The sequence below is a fragment of the Erythrolamprus reginae genome, chromosome 3 (genome assembly GCF_031021105.1).
Source record: "Erythrolamprus reginae isolate rEryReg1 chromosome 3, rEryReg1.hap1, whole genome shotgun sequence".
NCBI lineage: Eukaryota > Metazoa > Chordata > Lepidosauria > Squamata > Dipsadidae > Erythrolamprus > Erythrolamprus reginae.
The window spans coordinates 48,447,458-48,463,046 of record NC_091952.1 but is presented as its reverse complement, the minus strand read 5'-3'; the positions used below and the strand labels follow the sequence as shown (position 1 = coordinate 48,463,046).

General features: G+C 41.0%; 1 protein-coding gene across 3 annotated transcripts in view; it reads left to right on the top strand.

Annotated features, from left to right (window-relative positions):
• CPNE5 (copine 5) overlaps nt 1-15,589 on the top strand; it is a 197,778-nt gene that overhangs the window by 85,969 nt on the left and 96,220 nt on the right. For all 3 annotated transcript variants that reach the window (XM_070745132.1, XM_070745131.1, XM_070745134.1), the window contains exons 7-8: nt 7,661-7,720; nt 15,314-15,377. In XM_070745132.1, the coding sequence (XP_070601233.1) occupies nt 7,661-7,720; nt 15,314-15,377 (124 nt within the window). The remainder of the gene's footprint in view (nt 1-7,660; nt 7,721-15,313; nt 15,378-15,589) is intronic.

Below are 15,589 nucleotides of genomic sequence, written 5' to 3'. Positions count from 1 at the left end.
CCGCAGAGCAGTTACGGTATTTGTTATTGGAACCTCAGTTTCATTATGCAGTTAATTCTTCACGGCTATCCTTGATTATTAGCTGATTGCTGCCCTGTGCAATGTTCGTGTCCACTGAATTCAGATGTAGTAATGAAAGAATGCTGCCTCCCATTTGTAGCCTTCATGAATGATATTCAAAAGGGCCATATGGGATGGAGGCAGAGTTCAGCCCCAGGGCTAATTTTGCAGCATGTCTTGAAGATGAGTGTAGACATGGAATTGATCTGTCAGCTCCTCTTTTTTGGCAATCAGATAATTCTGGTTGCTTCTGTAGCTGGTTCCCATATGAAATTTGATGATGTGGGATCTCCTTGATTAGCTCTTTCTAATGCAGTTGTTTAACTTCTTTATATTTTGGCAGCATTAAAATAATAGTAGATATACCTAGAAAAATATTAGATAGATGGATAGATGGATAGATGGATAGATGGATTGATGGATTGATAGATGTAGAAAAAAGGAAAGGTATACGTTTAAGAATAGCTCCGATGTGGGAATGAAGTCAGATTTCTGAACTCCTTGTCTGCAAACCATAAAAGGGATCAAGATTAGATGTACTAAGAGAAGGATAAGAGGGTGTAATAGGAAGTAGAAAGGAAGGGGAGAAAGAAAGGAGGGAAGTAGGTAAAAGGGAGAGAGGGAAAAAGAATGTAGAGAGACGGAGAGAGATAGAGGGAGGGGAGTAGTATGAAATATAGAAAGAAAGCAGATTGGAGATAAAAATATAAAAGGAGCAAATTAAAGATATATATTTATGATATTTTGTATATAAATGTACAACAATGGATGTTTTAATAATATGGTATATGTATGTTTGTGCAAGTTTGAGGAAAAAATAAACAAAATTACAAAAAACAAAAGATTCTTTATATTTTCTTCTCCGCGTGCAAGCCAGATCTTAACATACTAGTGAATCTTGAATCTTTTGATAATAGACAGACAAGACTTCCTTGAAATCCCTCTGAACTTCATATTTATTTCATACAATAATGGCTGCATAGGGCTGGTTCACAATTTATGCTTGCTCCAGCTCCCACATGAAGATGGGCTATCTATTATGTCAAACGGTATAAGTGGATGGTGTCCTTGACCTGCCCTAGGTTGCTAGGACAATCAACCACCACCAGAGATGTCTGTAGTCTTCTGCTGGTGCAAGTTGAGCTATTTGGTTGACCTGCCATACTTCGTTTCATTGTATACAAATGCCTCCGTTCTAATTGATTGTGGGTGCTTTGTGGAATATTTTTCCATGAGCCTGCTTCATAGTAGCAATAACACGTAGACTGATCAGTATACAGTATTGACCCCAACAGTCTGGGTCTTCATTTTACCAGCCTTGGAAGCCAATCAAGGTTGAACTCCAGACTGTGGGCAGAGTTAACGTGCAGTACTGCATTCCGACCATTGAACCACCAGACTTTCAATACCTTTGAAAGGGTCCAAAGACAGGCTACAAAAATGGTGGAAGGTCTTAAGCATAAAACATATCAGGAAAGACATCATGACCTCAATCTGTATAGTCTGGAGGACAGAAGGAAAAGAAGGGACATGATCGAAACATTTTAAATATGTTAAAGGGTTAAATAAGTTTCAGGAGGGAAGTGTTTTTAATAGGAAAGAGAACACAAGAACAAGGGGGCACAATCTGAGGTTAGTTGGGGGAAAGATCAGAAGCAACGTGAGAAAATATTGTTTTACTGAAAGAGTAGTAGATGCTTGGAACAAACTTCCAGCAGACGTGGTTGGTAAATCCACAGCGACTGAATTTAAACATGCCTGGGATAAACATATATCCATCCTAAAATAAAATGTACTGTACAGGAAATAGTATAAGGCCAGACTTTATGAACCATGAGGTTCTTTTCTGCCGTCAATCTTCTATGTTTCTATGTTTCTACCTATGTTGCATAAGGACGCTTGAAAAGCTGAACTGTGGGGGTGGGGGTTGCTTTCATTTTTTTAAAAGTTCAAAGGTAGATTAGTGAAGGGCTGGCTTTCCTTCCTTCCCTTTCTCCCAAAATAGACAAGATTTTGCCAAGTTTCTCATTTTAGCCCATGAGACTAGAAGAGTCATAAAAGCAATTAGCTCGTGCTTTCCTGGGATTGGTAGGAGAATGAAGCAGGGAAATCCACTGATGAGCGGTTATTTTAACAATGTCCAAGACAAAATCCAGTCTATCACTGTGGCCAGAATGAGGAAAGGCATGAAATTCAGAGAATGATTTCTTAAACAATCTGTTTATGTTATGAGAAGAAAAACAGCTGAAGGAAGCAACCCTTAAGCCTGCACTGACTCAATAAAAATGTGGAGCAAGCAGGGAAAATTCCATTTATAATAAGGAATAATTATTCTTTGCTGTCCCTGCTGCTTATTTCCATAGTGATGATGGGGTGCTGATTTTAAGTGACCTTTCGTAGGGTGACCATTGGAAATTTGAAAGCATCCAATCTTTGTTCCAGTTTGCTGATTTGCAAAAAAAAAAAAAAAAAAGGCAAGCTGTGACTGATTTCCTCTGTCTTGACATATTAAATTCATCTTGTCTGTTCAAAAGGAAGCCTAGGAAGATTCTGGTCAGACATTTTCACATATCTTATCTTAATTGCACCTGAAATTGTTATCATTTATATAGAAACAAAGAAGATTGATGGCAGAAAAGACTTCATGGTCCACCTAGTCTGCTCTTACGCTATTTCCTGTATTTTATCTTAGGATGGATATATATTTATCTCAAGCATGTTTAAATTCAGTTACTGTGGATTTACCAACCACGCCTGCTGGAGTTTGTTCCAAGCATCTACTACTCTTTCAGTAAAATAATATTTTCTCGCGTTGCTTCTGATCTTTCCCCCAACTAACCTCAGATTGTGCCCCCTTGTTCTTGTGTTGACTTTCATATTATAAACACTTCGCTCCTGAACCTTATTTAAAGCTTTAACATATTTAAATGTTTCGATCATGTCCCCCCTTTCCCTTCTGTTCTCTAGACTATACAGATTGAGTTCATTAAGTCTTTCCCGATAAGTTATATGCTTAAGACCTTCCACCCATCTTTGGACCCGTTCAATATCTTTTGCAAATCTTTTTTTCCCCTTTCCTCTGTTTTAGTGTTTCAGAACCTGTCTCTTTCTTCTTTCCTGAGCCCAATTCTGCAGGAAGTTTGACTGTACTTAAGATGAGCTTCTTTGGTCTTCCTCCTGTATGTACAGTTCACCAGGTCCTTACTATGTACACATTTGCAACAAGGCAGGCAGAATTTGCTTTCCCAAATAGACTCATTTATCCCACCGTAGGACAACTTTCTGTAGTCTGGCTGGGTGATTACAGAGGGTTGAAGTTCAACCCACTTGGAGGGCATCTGTTTGGAGGAAAGCTGATGTGGGTAATTGGGGAGATGTTAGGTAGACCAGTCATTTTCTCAGCAGTCCCTTCAGTGCTACTGAAGACTAATTGGTTTGAGCCTTATGAGTTAATGGCAAAGCCTGGATAAATTTTGAGATTTTGCTAGAGAAATGGCAGCTGGCAAAGCCATGTCCTTTGTCCCTGCAATTTGTTAGTCAGTGCTCTCCAGCTGGTAGGAGAAAGGTTGCCACGCTTCACTGTCAAGTAACTGCAGCTAGGGCAATCTGTCATCTCTGCTCGTTTGCCACTGACGTTGCTCAGGCATCGTGGTGATCACAATCTTAATAAGAGGCTCAGAAAGCCTCTGATGAACTAACCTCAGTGAATTTGCTCCCATATTGCTAAATAAGGGATTAGCATTATATGGGGAAAGCCACCTGGCTTATTTTGTAGAGGCTGCCTACCAGTCATTGTGGTATCGGAGATACATCTAACCTGGGTTCAGGGGCAGATTGCAATTACTGCCTCTACTGATGTGCTGTGCACACCGCTTCAGTTGTCTTGCACCCCCAGTGTGGTTTTGCTTTCTACGCTTGTGCAGGAAGCAGAAATGCGCTGAACTCTTGCGAAGGGGCATGCAAGTGTGTGAGATTTCGGGGATTTTTTTGCTTCTGTGCATGTGCTGAAGATTTCATTGAGCGATGCATAGGGTTGTGTTTGACCTCAGGGTGCCAGGGTGGGCATGGCCTGCTCGATGTCAGTCATGTTGGGAACACTATAGCAGCCCAAATGCCCTGCCTGCAAAAACGTGCTCCTGAGCTCCATTTTCAACTGCAACGGCCTCCTGTAACCCTCTGCTAGTGAAAATGAAGCTCAAGGTTGCAGGAGACCATCATAACTGGAATCAGAGCTGGGGAGCCTGTTTTCTATGGCAGAGGCACTGTAGACCCATCCCTCACTGTTTCTGATCTAAGCAACCCGTAGCTTGTATCCAGGCCATGGGGCCTTGAGTCCGACACCCCTGTACTAATACCTCATGCCTATTAATTAAATAGACCATTAGAAGAAAACAATGGTTCATTCAGTTCCAATGCAATACTATCTACTGAAGCAATCCTGCAAATAATCCTGCCCTCATCACCTCGAGGTTCGACTACTGTAATGCTCTCTACATGGGGCTACCTTTGAAAAGTGTTCGGAAACTTCAGATCGTGCAGAATGCAGCTGCGAGAGCAGTCATGGGCTTACCTAGGTATGCCCATGTTTCACCATCACTCCGCAGTCTGCATTGGCTGCCGATCAGTTTCCGGTCACAATTCAAAGTGTTGGTTATGACCTATAAAGCCCTTCATGGCATTGGACCAGAATATCTCCGAGACCGCCTTAGGTCCCACAGAGTGGGCCTTCTCCCCAGCGACCGATTAGGTCCCACAGAGTGGGCCTTCTCCGGGTCCCGTCAACTAAACAATGTCGGTTGGCGGGCCCCAGGGGAAGAGCCTTCTCTGTGGCGGCACCGGCCCTCTGGAACCAACTCCCCCTGGAGATTAGAACTGCCCCTACTCTTCCTGCCTTCCGTAAACTCCTTAAAACCCACCTTTGCCGTCAGGCATGGGGGAACTGAAACATCTTCCCCTGGGCATGTTTAATTTATATATGGTATGGTTGTGTCTATGTCTGTTAGTATATGGGGTCTTTTTAAATCTTTAAAATTTAAAATTTAGATTATTTATGATTTGTTTCCACGTGTTGTGAGCCGCCCCGAGTCTTCGGAGAGGGGCGGCATACAAATCTAAGTAATAAATAAATAAAATAAATAAATAAATAAAAGGGATGGAAGACACTCCGAGTGACTGTAGAAACTACCATATTTTGGAGTATAATATGCATCCCCCCCCCAATAGAGGGTGGAAATGTCAGTGCATCTTATACACCAAATACAGCCATTTTTGGCCTCCCGAAGTCCCACATCCCATTTTCGTGAAAAATTGGCCCATTTTTTGTGTGCAAAAATTGGGTGTGCAGAGGGTTTGGGAAGCTTCCTGGGGGCTGGGGGAAGGCAAAAACACTGCTATTTTGTAAAAAAAAAATGGGAGGAGGGTGTCTTTGCCTTCCCCCAGCCCTCGGGAGTACTCTGCAGCTTCCCAAACTCTGTGTGCCCCATTTTTTGCAAAAACAGATGAAAAATGGCTGTATTTTTGCAAGGATTGGGGTGCACAGATGGTTTTGGAAGTTTGCAGAGTGGACAAAAGTTTTTATTTTCTTACTTACCTCTTTGAAATCTTAGTACATCTTATACACCAGTGCATCATATAGTCCAAAAAATACGGTACTTTTTACCAGTTGCCTCCCATTTAACTGAATATATGAGCATAGGCAGCCAGAAAGAAAGCTCTTTAACTGTTGAGAGGAGGAGGAAACCTCTATCAAGTTCTATAAATATTACCAGGAAAACTGTATCAATGAAAGAAGGGAATTAGTCACTGTCTCTGTAGCTGTGGCCCCATGCCAAGGAAATTTAGAAGGTATCATTGTTGCTCTCAGGGGAGACGCTGGAGGGAAAAAAAGCAGGCCCTATTGTAGTGATTATCTTTTCCCTGTATACATAAGGACTAGAGGTGCTTCTTGCAAGGGTTGTTTTTTTATGGTGCAATTGTCATGTCTTGCCAAATTTTATTGGGGAAGATGGAAGTGGCCTTGCAGCATCAAATCTATTTTTTTTCTTCTGTAAGAAATTCATCCAAGAGGGGAATACAGAATAGCTGGATGGTGTAATGTGACTGGCAACATTAATTCCCTGCTGTGTGCAAAATGCCCAGCACTGCTAACTTACATTCTAGAACTGAAGCCTTTTGTCAAGGTCATGCAATAACCAGGTTGCGTATTAAGCATTGGCAAGCAGGCAGGCAGATTCTACAATTACCATATCTCTGTGCTGCATATGATCTCAGGGGATCTTTGTAAAGAAGGGAAATTTGGAAGGGTGAGTGCTCATGAACAGAAACAGGTCTCAGGGCCAGTGTTCCCTCTAATTTTTTTTGGGGGGGGGGCGGAAAAGTATAGTGTCTGAGCGGCAGTCCCTTCAGGACTGGGCGGCACAGAAATAATAAACAAACAAACAAACAAACAACCCACCCTGTTTTGCCTCAGAGAATTTCAAAATAAAATACTGTACTGTGTGTCTATAACAGTGAGCTCATAATAGGGCAACTCTATCAATATCAAAATGCCACGTAAATAGTTGACCTAGTTTCAAACTAGATTTTGATTTTCTTTCTCTCTTCCTTACTCCCATTCTTTTTCTTTCTCTTTTCCTTCCTCTCTTTTTTCTCTCTCTTCCTCTCTTCCTCTCTCTCTCCTTCCCTCTCACTCTTTCCCTCTCGGCTTCTGGGCAGGTTTGGAAAACTCTGAGTTGATGATGATTTTTAAGTGAGCGATTGCTCACTGCTCAGCTTAGAGGGAACTATGCTCAGGGCACCATGGCCATAAGAACCTTCTTCATCATTCTTCATATAACTACAGAGAGATATTATTGATCCAATAAGACAGAGGTCTTCAAATTTGGCAACTTTAAGACTTGTGGACTTTAACTCCCTGAATTCTCCAGCCAGCTATGCTGGTTGGAGAATTCTGGGAGTTGAAGTCCACAAGTCTTAAAGTTGCCAAGTTTGGAACCCCCTGCTAAGGAAACTTCACTTCTGGGTTTCTGTTGCAGGTGATGAGTTCATGATTTAACTAATTTGCTTAACAAATGTGGCAACAAAAGTCACAAAATGGGGCAAAACTCATTTAACAACTTTCTCACTTAGCAACACAAATTTTGGGCTCAATTATAGTTGTCGGTTGAGGACTACCTATAATTCACATTTGATAATTCACCAATTTGCACCCATGACGGGCTCTACAGATGTTGTCTAATGGTTGGGAAGAAGTTGACAAATCTCTGATTTATTGTGTTGATTGTATGTGATCTTATTGTTGAATGCTTCTTCTGTGCTTTGTGCAAAATAAGAAAACAAAACCAGCCCTGGGTTGTGATAATGTGTTAGCTGAGAATGGTTTATGCCAGGTGTTATGCAGTGAAAAGAGCAAAAGTGATATTCGTGGAAATTATTACAACTTTCTTATTTTATTCTCATACACTGTTTTTCATGTTCATTTTGCATTCGTATATTAGCATATTTAACTGTGTTTACCCCCAGAGTGAATTATGTGAAATCTGCAGCCATATATCTTGAATTACATAAATGAATTATAATTTTAAATCTGTTTTTTTTCCAGGATGGGAGCATTTACATTACATTCCAAAACTGGGAAGCCTATGCCATCTGTCTCCAATGGGTAAGCATTATTTAAGTTCTTTTGCAGATTAGCAAATAGAGAAGGATTGGTGCATTCCACCCAGGGGTTGGTTCCACTTTATTTTCACCACTGGTTCACATCATAATGTTTTGCATGCGCTTGTTCCACTTGTGCATGCGCGTCCCTGCTAGTATGTCTCGGTGCAAAACCTTTGACATACAATCAGCAAAGTTGTTGCAGTGGTGTAGGCCAGTGATTTTCAACCTTTTTTGAGCCGCGGCACATTTTTTACATTTACAAAACCATGGGGCACATTGGGGGGGGGGGCTAAAAAAAGTTTGGACAAAAAATTCTCTCTTCCTTTCGCTCTATTTCTCCCTCCCTCTTTCTCTCCCTTCCTCTCCATCCCTCTTTCTTTCTCTCTTCCTTCTTTCCTCTTTTTTGCTCTATTTCTCTCTCCCTCCCTCCCTCTATGTCTTTCTCTCTCCCACCTTCCCTCCCTCCCTCTCTTTCTCTCTCTCTCTCTTTCTTTCTTGCTCTCTCTTGCTCTCTCTTGCTTTCTCTCTTATTCTCTTTCTCTCTCTCTTGCTTTCTCTCTCTTTCTTTCTTTCTCTGTCTTTCTTTCTCTCTTGTTTTTTTCTCTCTCTCTTGCTTGCTTTCTCTCTCTTTCTCTTTCTCTCTCTTTCTTTCTCTCTCTCTTGTTTTCTTTCTCTCTCTAAGCTTCGCGGCACACCTGACCATGTCTCGCGGCACACTAGTGTGCCACGGAACACTGATTGAAAAACACTGGTGTAGGCAATGTGGGTAGCCAGACAAAGACTCAGACTTAGTATTAACAATATTATTACAGTGATACCTCGTCTTACGAACCCCTCTTCATACGAACTTTTCATGATACGAACCCAGTGTTTAAGATTTTTTTGCCTCTTATTCTGAACTATTTTCACCTTACGAACCCAAGCAGCCACCGGGATTTCCCTGAGGCTCCTCGATTCCCTTCATTTTTGCCAGCGCTGCTTTGAATCCCAGTGACAAACTCCCCCCGTTCCAAACTGCATGGGGAAAAGACTCATGGAGCTCAAGAGAGGAGAAAGGTGTGGGGAAAATGAGCAGGACGGGGTGGGCAAAAACGGGAGGGAAAGACCCATGGAGCTCAAGAGAGGCTCTTTTCGCCTTGCTTCTTTGGGACTGCCACCTCTTGCCACCTCTCGCTGTCCCTTCCCCCACTCCGTTTGCCTCAGCTTCGTCTTCCCGCAGCTTTTTTTTAAAAGCCTTAATGTTTTGGATTTTCCTAATGGGCTTGCATGCATTGTTGACTTTTCCATTGATTCCTATGGGAAACATTGTTTCATTCGTAAGACAAGGTATTACTGTACAGTGGAACCCCAACATAAGAGCTGCTCTACTTAAGAGCAACTCGAGATAAGAGCTGGGAGGGGAGAGATATTTTTGTTCTACTTACAAGCCCAAATTCGAGATACAAGCGCCAAGGAGCTGTCTCCTGAAGCCAAACGCTAACTTCCGCGTTCGGCTTCAGGAGACAGCTGCGAAGCGGCGCACGTGTTTTAAAAGGTTGCAGCCGGCCTGGGGGGCTCGGGGGGGTGCTTGCAGCTTTCTTTCTTGCTCTTTTTCTTTCTCTCTTTTACCTTCCCTTCTATTTCTTCTTTTCTTTCTCCTTCCCACCTTCTTCCCTCCCTCCCTCCCTTCACTCATTCCTCTCTTACTCTCCCCTTTCATAAGTTTCCTTGCTTCCTTCCTCTGTTCCTGTCCCTTCCCCCTTTCTTTCTTTCTTTCTTTCTTGCTTGCTTGCTTGCTTGCTTGCTCTTTTTCTTTCTCTCTTTTACCTTCCCTTCCTCTATTTCTTCTTTTCTTTCTCCTTCCCACCTTCTTCCCTCCCTCCCTCCCTTCACTCATTCCTCTCTTACTCTCCCCTTTCATAAGTTTCCTTGCTTCCTTCCTCTGTTCCTGTCCCTTCCCCCTTTCTTTCTTTCTTTCTTTCTTTCTTTCTTTCTTGCTTGCTTGCTTGCTTGCTTGCTCTTTTTCTTTCTCTCTTTTACCTTCCCTTCCTCTATTTCTTCTTTTCTTTCTCCTTCCCACCTTCTTCCCTCCCTCCCTCCCTTCACTCATTCCTCTCTTACTCTCCCCTTTCATAAGTTTCCTTGCTTCCTTCCTCTGTTCCTGTCCCTTCCCTCTTTCCTTCCTTCCTTCCCACCCTCCGTCCATTCATTCACCCATTCCTCTCTTGATCGCTTAAAGCCGGTCCCTGGTGCAAAAAGGGTTGGGGACCTCTGTCCTACAGGATTGGGTGGCAGAGAAGTTGAACATATGTAAATTTAAAAGTTTAAGAAAGTTTACAAGTTAAGTGAAAGAAACTTCATTATTCATTTATATGTACATGTACATTTCTTCATTAAAAACATGTCTTTCTGCATAATTTAGACTAACTTTGTGAGTTTTTTGAGGGCTGGAACCAATTAAAATTATTTACATTAATTCCTATGGGGAAAAGTCGTTCGAGATAAGAGCTGCTCGACTTAAGAGCCCAGGTCCGGAACGAATTAAACTCGTATCTCGAGGTACCACTGTATTTACAAATATACAACAATATAATACTAATAGATTACAAACCGCACACAGCAAAGAATAATACAGCTCACAAGCAAAGATATCTCAAAGTAACTCCCCCCCCAAAGGGAACGGTGCTGGCGCCCTCTTATGGACAACCAGTAAAAGTTCTTAAAGATACAGTCTTTAATTTCATAGACCAACATTGTTAGTTTACTGTATGGTAACTCCAAAGTAGGATATGTACCATGTACTAACAGTCCCCTCATGCAATTTCACTTCTGCGCATCCTCAGAAGGTGGATGCAGCCCGAAACACAGCTGAGGAGCTGATCAGCTGTGCTTCAGGCAAAGATGTAAAATATTATGTAAAATATGAGTATTAACTTCCCCAACAGAGAATGAGGAGAAGCCATCCAAACACACGAAAACTTGCCAAAAATTGAGGGGGGAAATGGCAGCGCGCACAGATTGGCACTGACAGAACCGGATTCGTGACGCCAGTGTTATGTCACCAGCAGGTCGCTAAGGGTTAGGGTGATCTGGTCCTGCCCATGATTCCATCCCTTCAAATTATCGATATAAACTGCATAAGGAACTAAAGTCTTTGTTACCGAAATTATTTATTTTATTTATTTATTTTATTGGATTTATCTACTGCCCAACTCCACTAGGACTCTGGTTGGCTTACAGTCATGAGGATAAATGCCAACAATATAAAACCAAACAAGAACAATAAATACAAAGACGGTATAAAATACATTGTAACCAGGTGGGGGTTCCACTTACCGGCCGCTCTCCGGGACCGTCACAAGGGTGCACATCCAGCGTGCGCATGTGTGCTCGTCAGTGCAGCAAGCAAAATCTCGCATGAGGATGCTCTCGCACATGAGATTTTGCCAATTTTCGGCGATTTCTTTGCTTTCGCACCTGCACAGAAGCAAAAAACCGCCAAAAATTGGTGAAATCTCATGCGCGAAAGTGTCCTAATATGAGATTTCACTTGCTGCGCATGCACAGAAGCCAAATCCTGTGCATGCATCTGTGTGCACACGTCGGGGGACACAGAGGGGCGTGTGCACATCTCAATTTCCACTACTAGAACCCTGATCCCAGTCATCCTGGCTGCAACCCATTACTGATTTTAACCCTAGAAAACATCTATTCTCTCATTCATTCATGGTCCCAGGTCCGCCAAAAAAGCCAGGTCTTGACAGCTTTCCTGAAGACCATTAGGGTGGGGATAATAGAGCCGAGGTGGCACAGTGAGTAGAATGCAGTACTGCAGGCCACTAAAGCTGACTGGGAGATATGCAGGTCAGCGGTTCAAATCTCATCACCAGCTCAAGGTTGACTCAGCCTTCCATCCTTCCAAGGTGGGTAAGATGAGGAACCAGATTGTGGGAGCAATATGCTGGCTCTGTTAAAAAGTGCTATTGCTAACATGTTGTAAGCCACTCTGAGTCTAAAGAGAAGGGCGGCATAAAAAAAACCAGTCAAACAATCAATCAATCAATCAATCAAACAAACAAACAAACAAACAAGGATCTGCAGAGGCAGTTGGTTCCAAAGCGACAGGGCTGCCATAGAGAAGGCCCTTCCCTGAGGCCCTGTCAGCTGAATTATGAGATGTCCACTTAATTTTTCTATTTAAAAAAATTCTACAGTATTATCCTGAGCCATACCATATTAGTAAAAAACCCCAAAGGATGGAGTGCTTCATTTATGCTTCCAAAGGATGGAGTGCTTAATTTGATGTAGAATTTACACACAACAACGTCATCTAATCAAACTCCTTTGTAGTCAAGTCCACAAGAGGCTTAGATGTGATCTTGGCAAGCTCAAACTATTTTTGTTGGCTCTTTCTATCATTCTCTTCATTTTTAGTGAGAACTCAACAACTCTTGTCTCATTGGTTCTCATTACTCAATTGATAAGCCATGGAGAAAGGGGGGCGGGGAAGGCACATCTCACCATTCCTATTTAATATTCAAAGCAGGTAATGTCAAATCTGTTGGGTTTCTTCTCCTTCCTGAATACATAACAACCACTGTGGGTCTTGATTGAGCTTGGATTTTGAATATTGAATATTGAGTCATCAGTATCAGTCATATGTATGCTCACAAAGTCATCTGGATAATCAAACATACTTGGCAAATAAGTGGATTGTTAAGCCTGCGCCCAATTCTAGATATTTATTGTCTAATTTTTTTCCAGAGGTGAGCGTTTTTGCCAGACAATAACATTAACAAAATATCTTCCAAGGTTGATTTAGAATTCCTTGTGATCTTGAATTTTTTGTTAAATACACGTCAGAAAGCTGAAATATAGTAAACAAACATGGAAAATCTCTTGAAAAAGCGAGATATGGGCTACTGGAAGGTCTACAACAACTTGCAGTGGCCAACTCACCATGGGATAACTTGCCATGGCCAACTTATCATAGATAAACTCACCGTAAACAAGAGTTATACCAATGTTGAAGAAATAGCGTGATAGAATAATTAATGGAAGGATGGCAAGAGAGGGACAAAATTAAATGTGAATGACAAAAATTAAAATAACCCTTTAATTATTTATTTAAAAAAATTAAATAGAATTGCTTAATTGTCATGTAACGAATTGTCCTGTGGTGGTCCTGTGGTCATGGCAAGTAGTCCCGCAGTGAGTTGGCTGTGATGAATTTGTCATGGTCAGTTGACCCTGGCAAGTTGGCTGATGCATGTTGGCTGCAGCGAGTTATCCCATTCTGACTGGAAGTCACCTCTGCTGATATGTGTGGACAGGCTGATTGATAGTGCCTTTTCTCCAAATCTATAATATGTCCAACTACAATCCTATGATTGTATGATAGTGCTTTCTATGATACGGAAATGTAACACAAGTTTAGTACGTGCAAACACCAGAGTCACCCCACGAGTGGCAATCATTCTGAGGAACTTTGACTTGGACAGCTCCAGATTGAAAGATGCTCTTTGTGGTGAAAGGGAACATAGATGAAACAAAAGGAAGAAAGTAAACAAAAACAATCTATAAGGAATAATATCCAAAGTTGTAGCAAAGTTTACTGCGATAAACCAGCACATAATATTAGAGTTTCCTTGTTTCGGTTAAGGTCATATTACCACACTGACAACTCCAGATAGTTTCTGCCCATAGCCATTGTTTCCTTTGAGGAATGTTTTGACTTTCCAATCTTGCCTGGGATCTCAAAACATTCTAGTGGTCTCCCATCCAAGAATTAATTGCTTCTAGTTGTTCTTAGTGGTTTGAGATCAACAAAAACTGGCTATGTGCTGCCACCTGCTGGGCCACATTCAAATTGATGCATGGGAAAAACTCATCACAGTTGGTGACCATTACCACAAACCAGGATTTTGAATCCACCACTCCATTTATGATTTATCTGAGGAATTATATTTAAAACCAAACCTCACCTCTGAAAGTAATGCAAATTGTTTACACTGACCACTTTAGTTCTAACTTTGACTATGAAGAGGGTTTAGAGTTTTGAACTGTGATTATTAGGCATCAATCCCTACATAGATCAAGAAATAGAATATTTTCATATTTCCATTCGTTATTAGTCGAATCTGTATGTATAACTATATCATTTTTCTAAACCCAATCTTTATTTTATCTACTGGTGAATGAAGATAATAAGAGTCATAAGTAGGGTAATCCTTTTGATATAATTTAGGGCTTTATGTGATTTATATTTCTGGCCTGAGAAAGATCATATTAGTTATTCACTGTCATACTTCTAATTTCCAAACTCCATGAACAAATAGACTTGTCATCAGCTCTTTAGATTAAATCTGTTATCCAAGACATCATCTATCTGTATGGAATTAAATGGACAATATCATAAAATTGACACTTTAAAAAAGAAAAAAAGGGGTTTCAGGTAAACTGCTTCTCTTCTTAGCTTTGTTCTCTCTTGAGTTATATCTGTCAATAATCAATTTGATATTAGCATTCAAATAAAGATTTCAGTTTTGCTGCTACATATTCAGGCAGTGCTTTAATTTGCACCAAACTCTCATATGGTTTTAACTTGGGGGGGGGGGATATTTATTTGGTTCTCAATTTTATACTATCTTTGAACATACAGTATTTAATGTTTGTGAGGAACTCATTTTAATTTGTAATATTTAAGATACTTTTACAATGTCAACTGTAGGCATAATGTCCATGATAGCCTGCAGCAAGCCCACAACCAATTCCCCATAGAAACACACACATAAAATCATCCCTCACTAGTAGAATAATTAAAAGCCCTAGAAATGCCTCCAATGTTTCAAAGAAGGGCTAAGAATAGGTCCAATACTTTAAAAAGCTAAACATTTTGGATGTCCTAGTTATATCCCCATCTAATATAGGTACTCAAACCAAAATTGAGTGATGTGGCCCTGCTTCACTTTATGGAAAAGGAGCTTTGGGCTTTAAGGCAAAGGGTAAAAGTCAAACATTTCCCCTCTACATTGGGCCATCTTGCTTAATCCAGCTGCTTTACTTTGGCAAATATATCTTCTATGCATACTCACACATTCAATGATTGTCTGAGGCTGATTTCACAGGTTATTTTCACACAGCACCAAACACAGGGCACCTTTATGCTTCATGGAGTTGCATTGAAAGTGTGCTTTATCAAAGCCTTAATCAAAACACAGTATTGTCAGCCCTAATAACAAGATTTGTGCCAGCCCGAACACACTTCCCCACTCCCTCCCTGGATCTTCGTGTGAACTATGGGTTTGTTTATTCATATCACATTCGAGCCCTTGACTCATCCTCTATCTGACCTTTTCCTTGGTGATGGATATTTAGCCTGTCCCTCCAAGCTATCTCTTCTTCCTCCTACTCCATTGCAGGATGTAGAAAAGGAGTTACAGGTTTGGAAAATTCAAAGTTACTGACATTTTTGAGTTTCATCAAAGGAGATATTGCAAACGGAACAGAAAAAAATTAAAATAAAATTGACATTATTCTGCATTGGAGGCAAAGATGGATGTCTCTTTTCTAACTTTTCTACCCACTTCATAAACTATTTTCTCTCTTATTATAGAGGAATTCCAGGGAAAAAGTGTGGCACCATCATTCTGTCAGCTGAAGAACTGGGCAACTGTAGAGTGAGTCATTCTTTTCTCTTTGAATTTCTGTTCATGTCTTTGCTTTCAAAAGAAGCTTGTCAAAAGAAGAAATGATGCCTTTGAATTCAAAAGCCCCAATGCTAGGGAATCCCTGATGGTTAAGAACGTTATTTTGTTAAAGTTACCTAGATAGGCCATGCTGCATCCGACTCAGAGATATCATGTTGCGGAAGATAATGAGAGACTCTGAT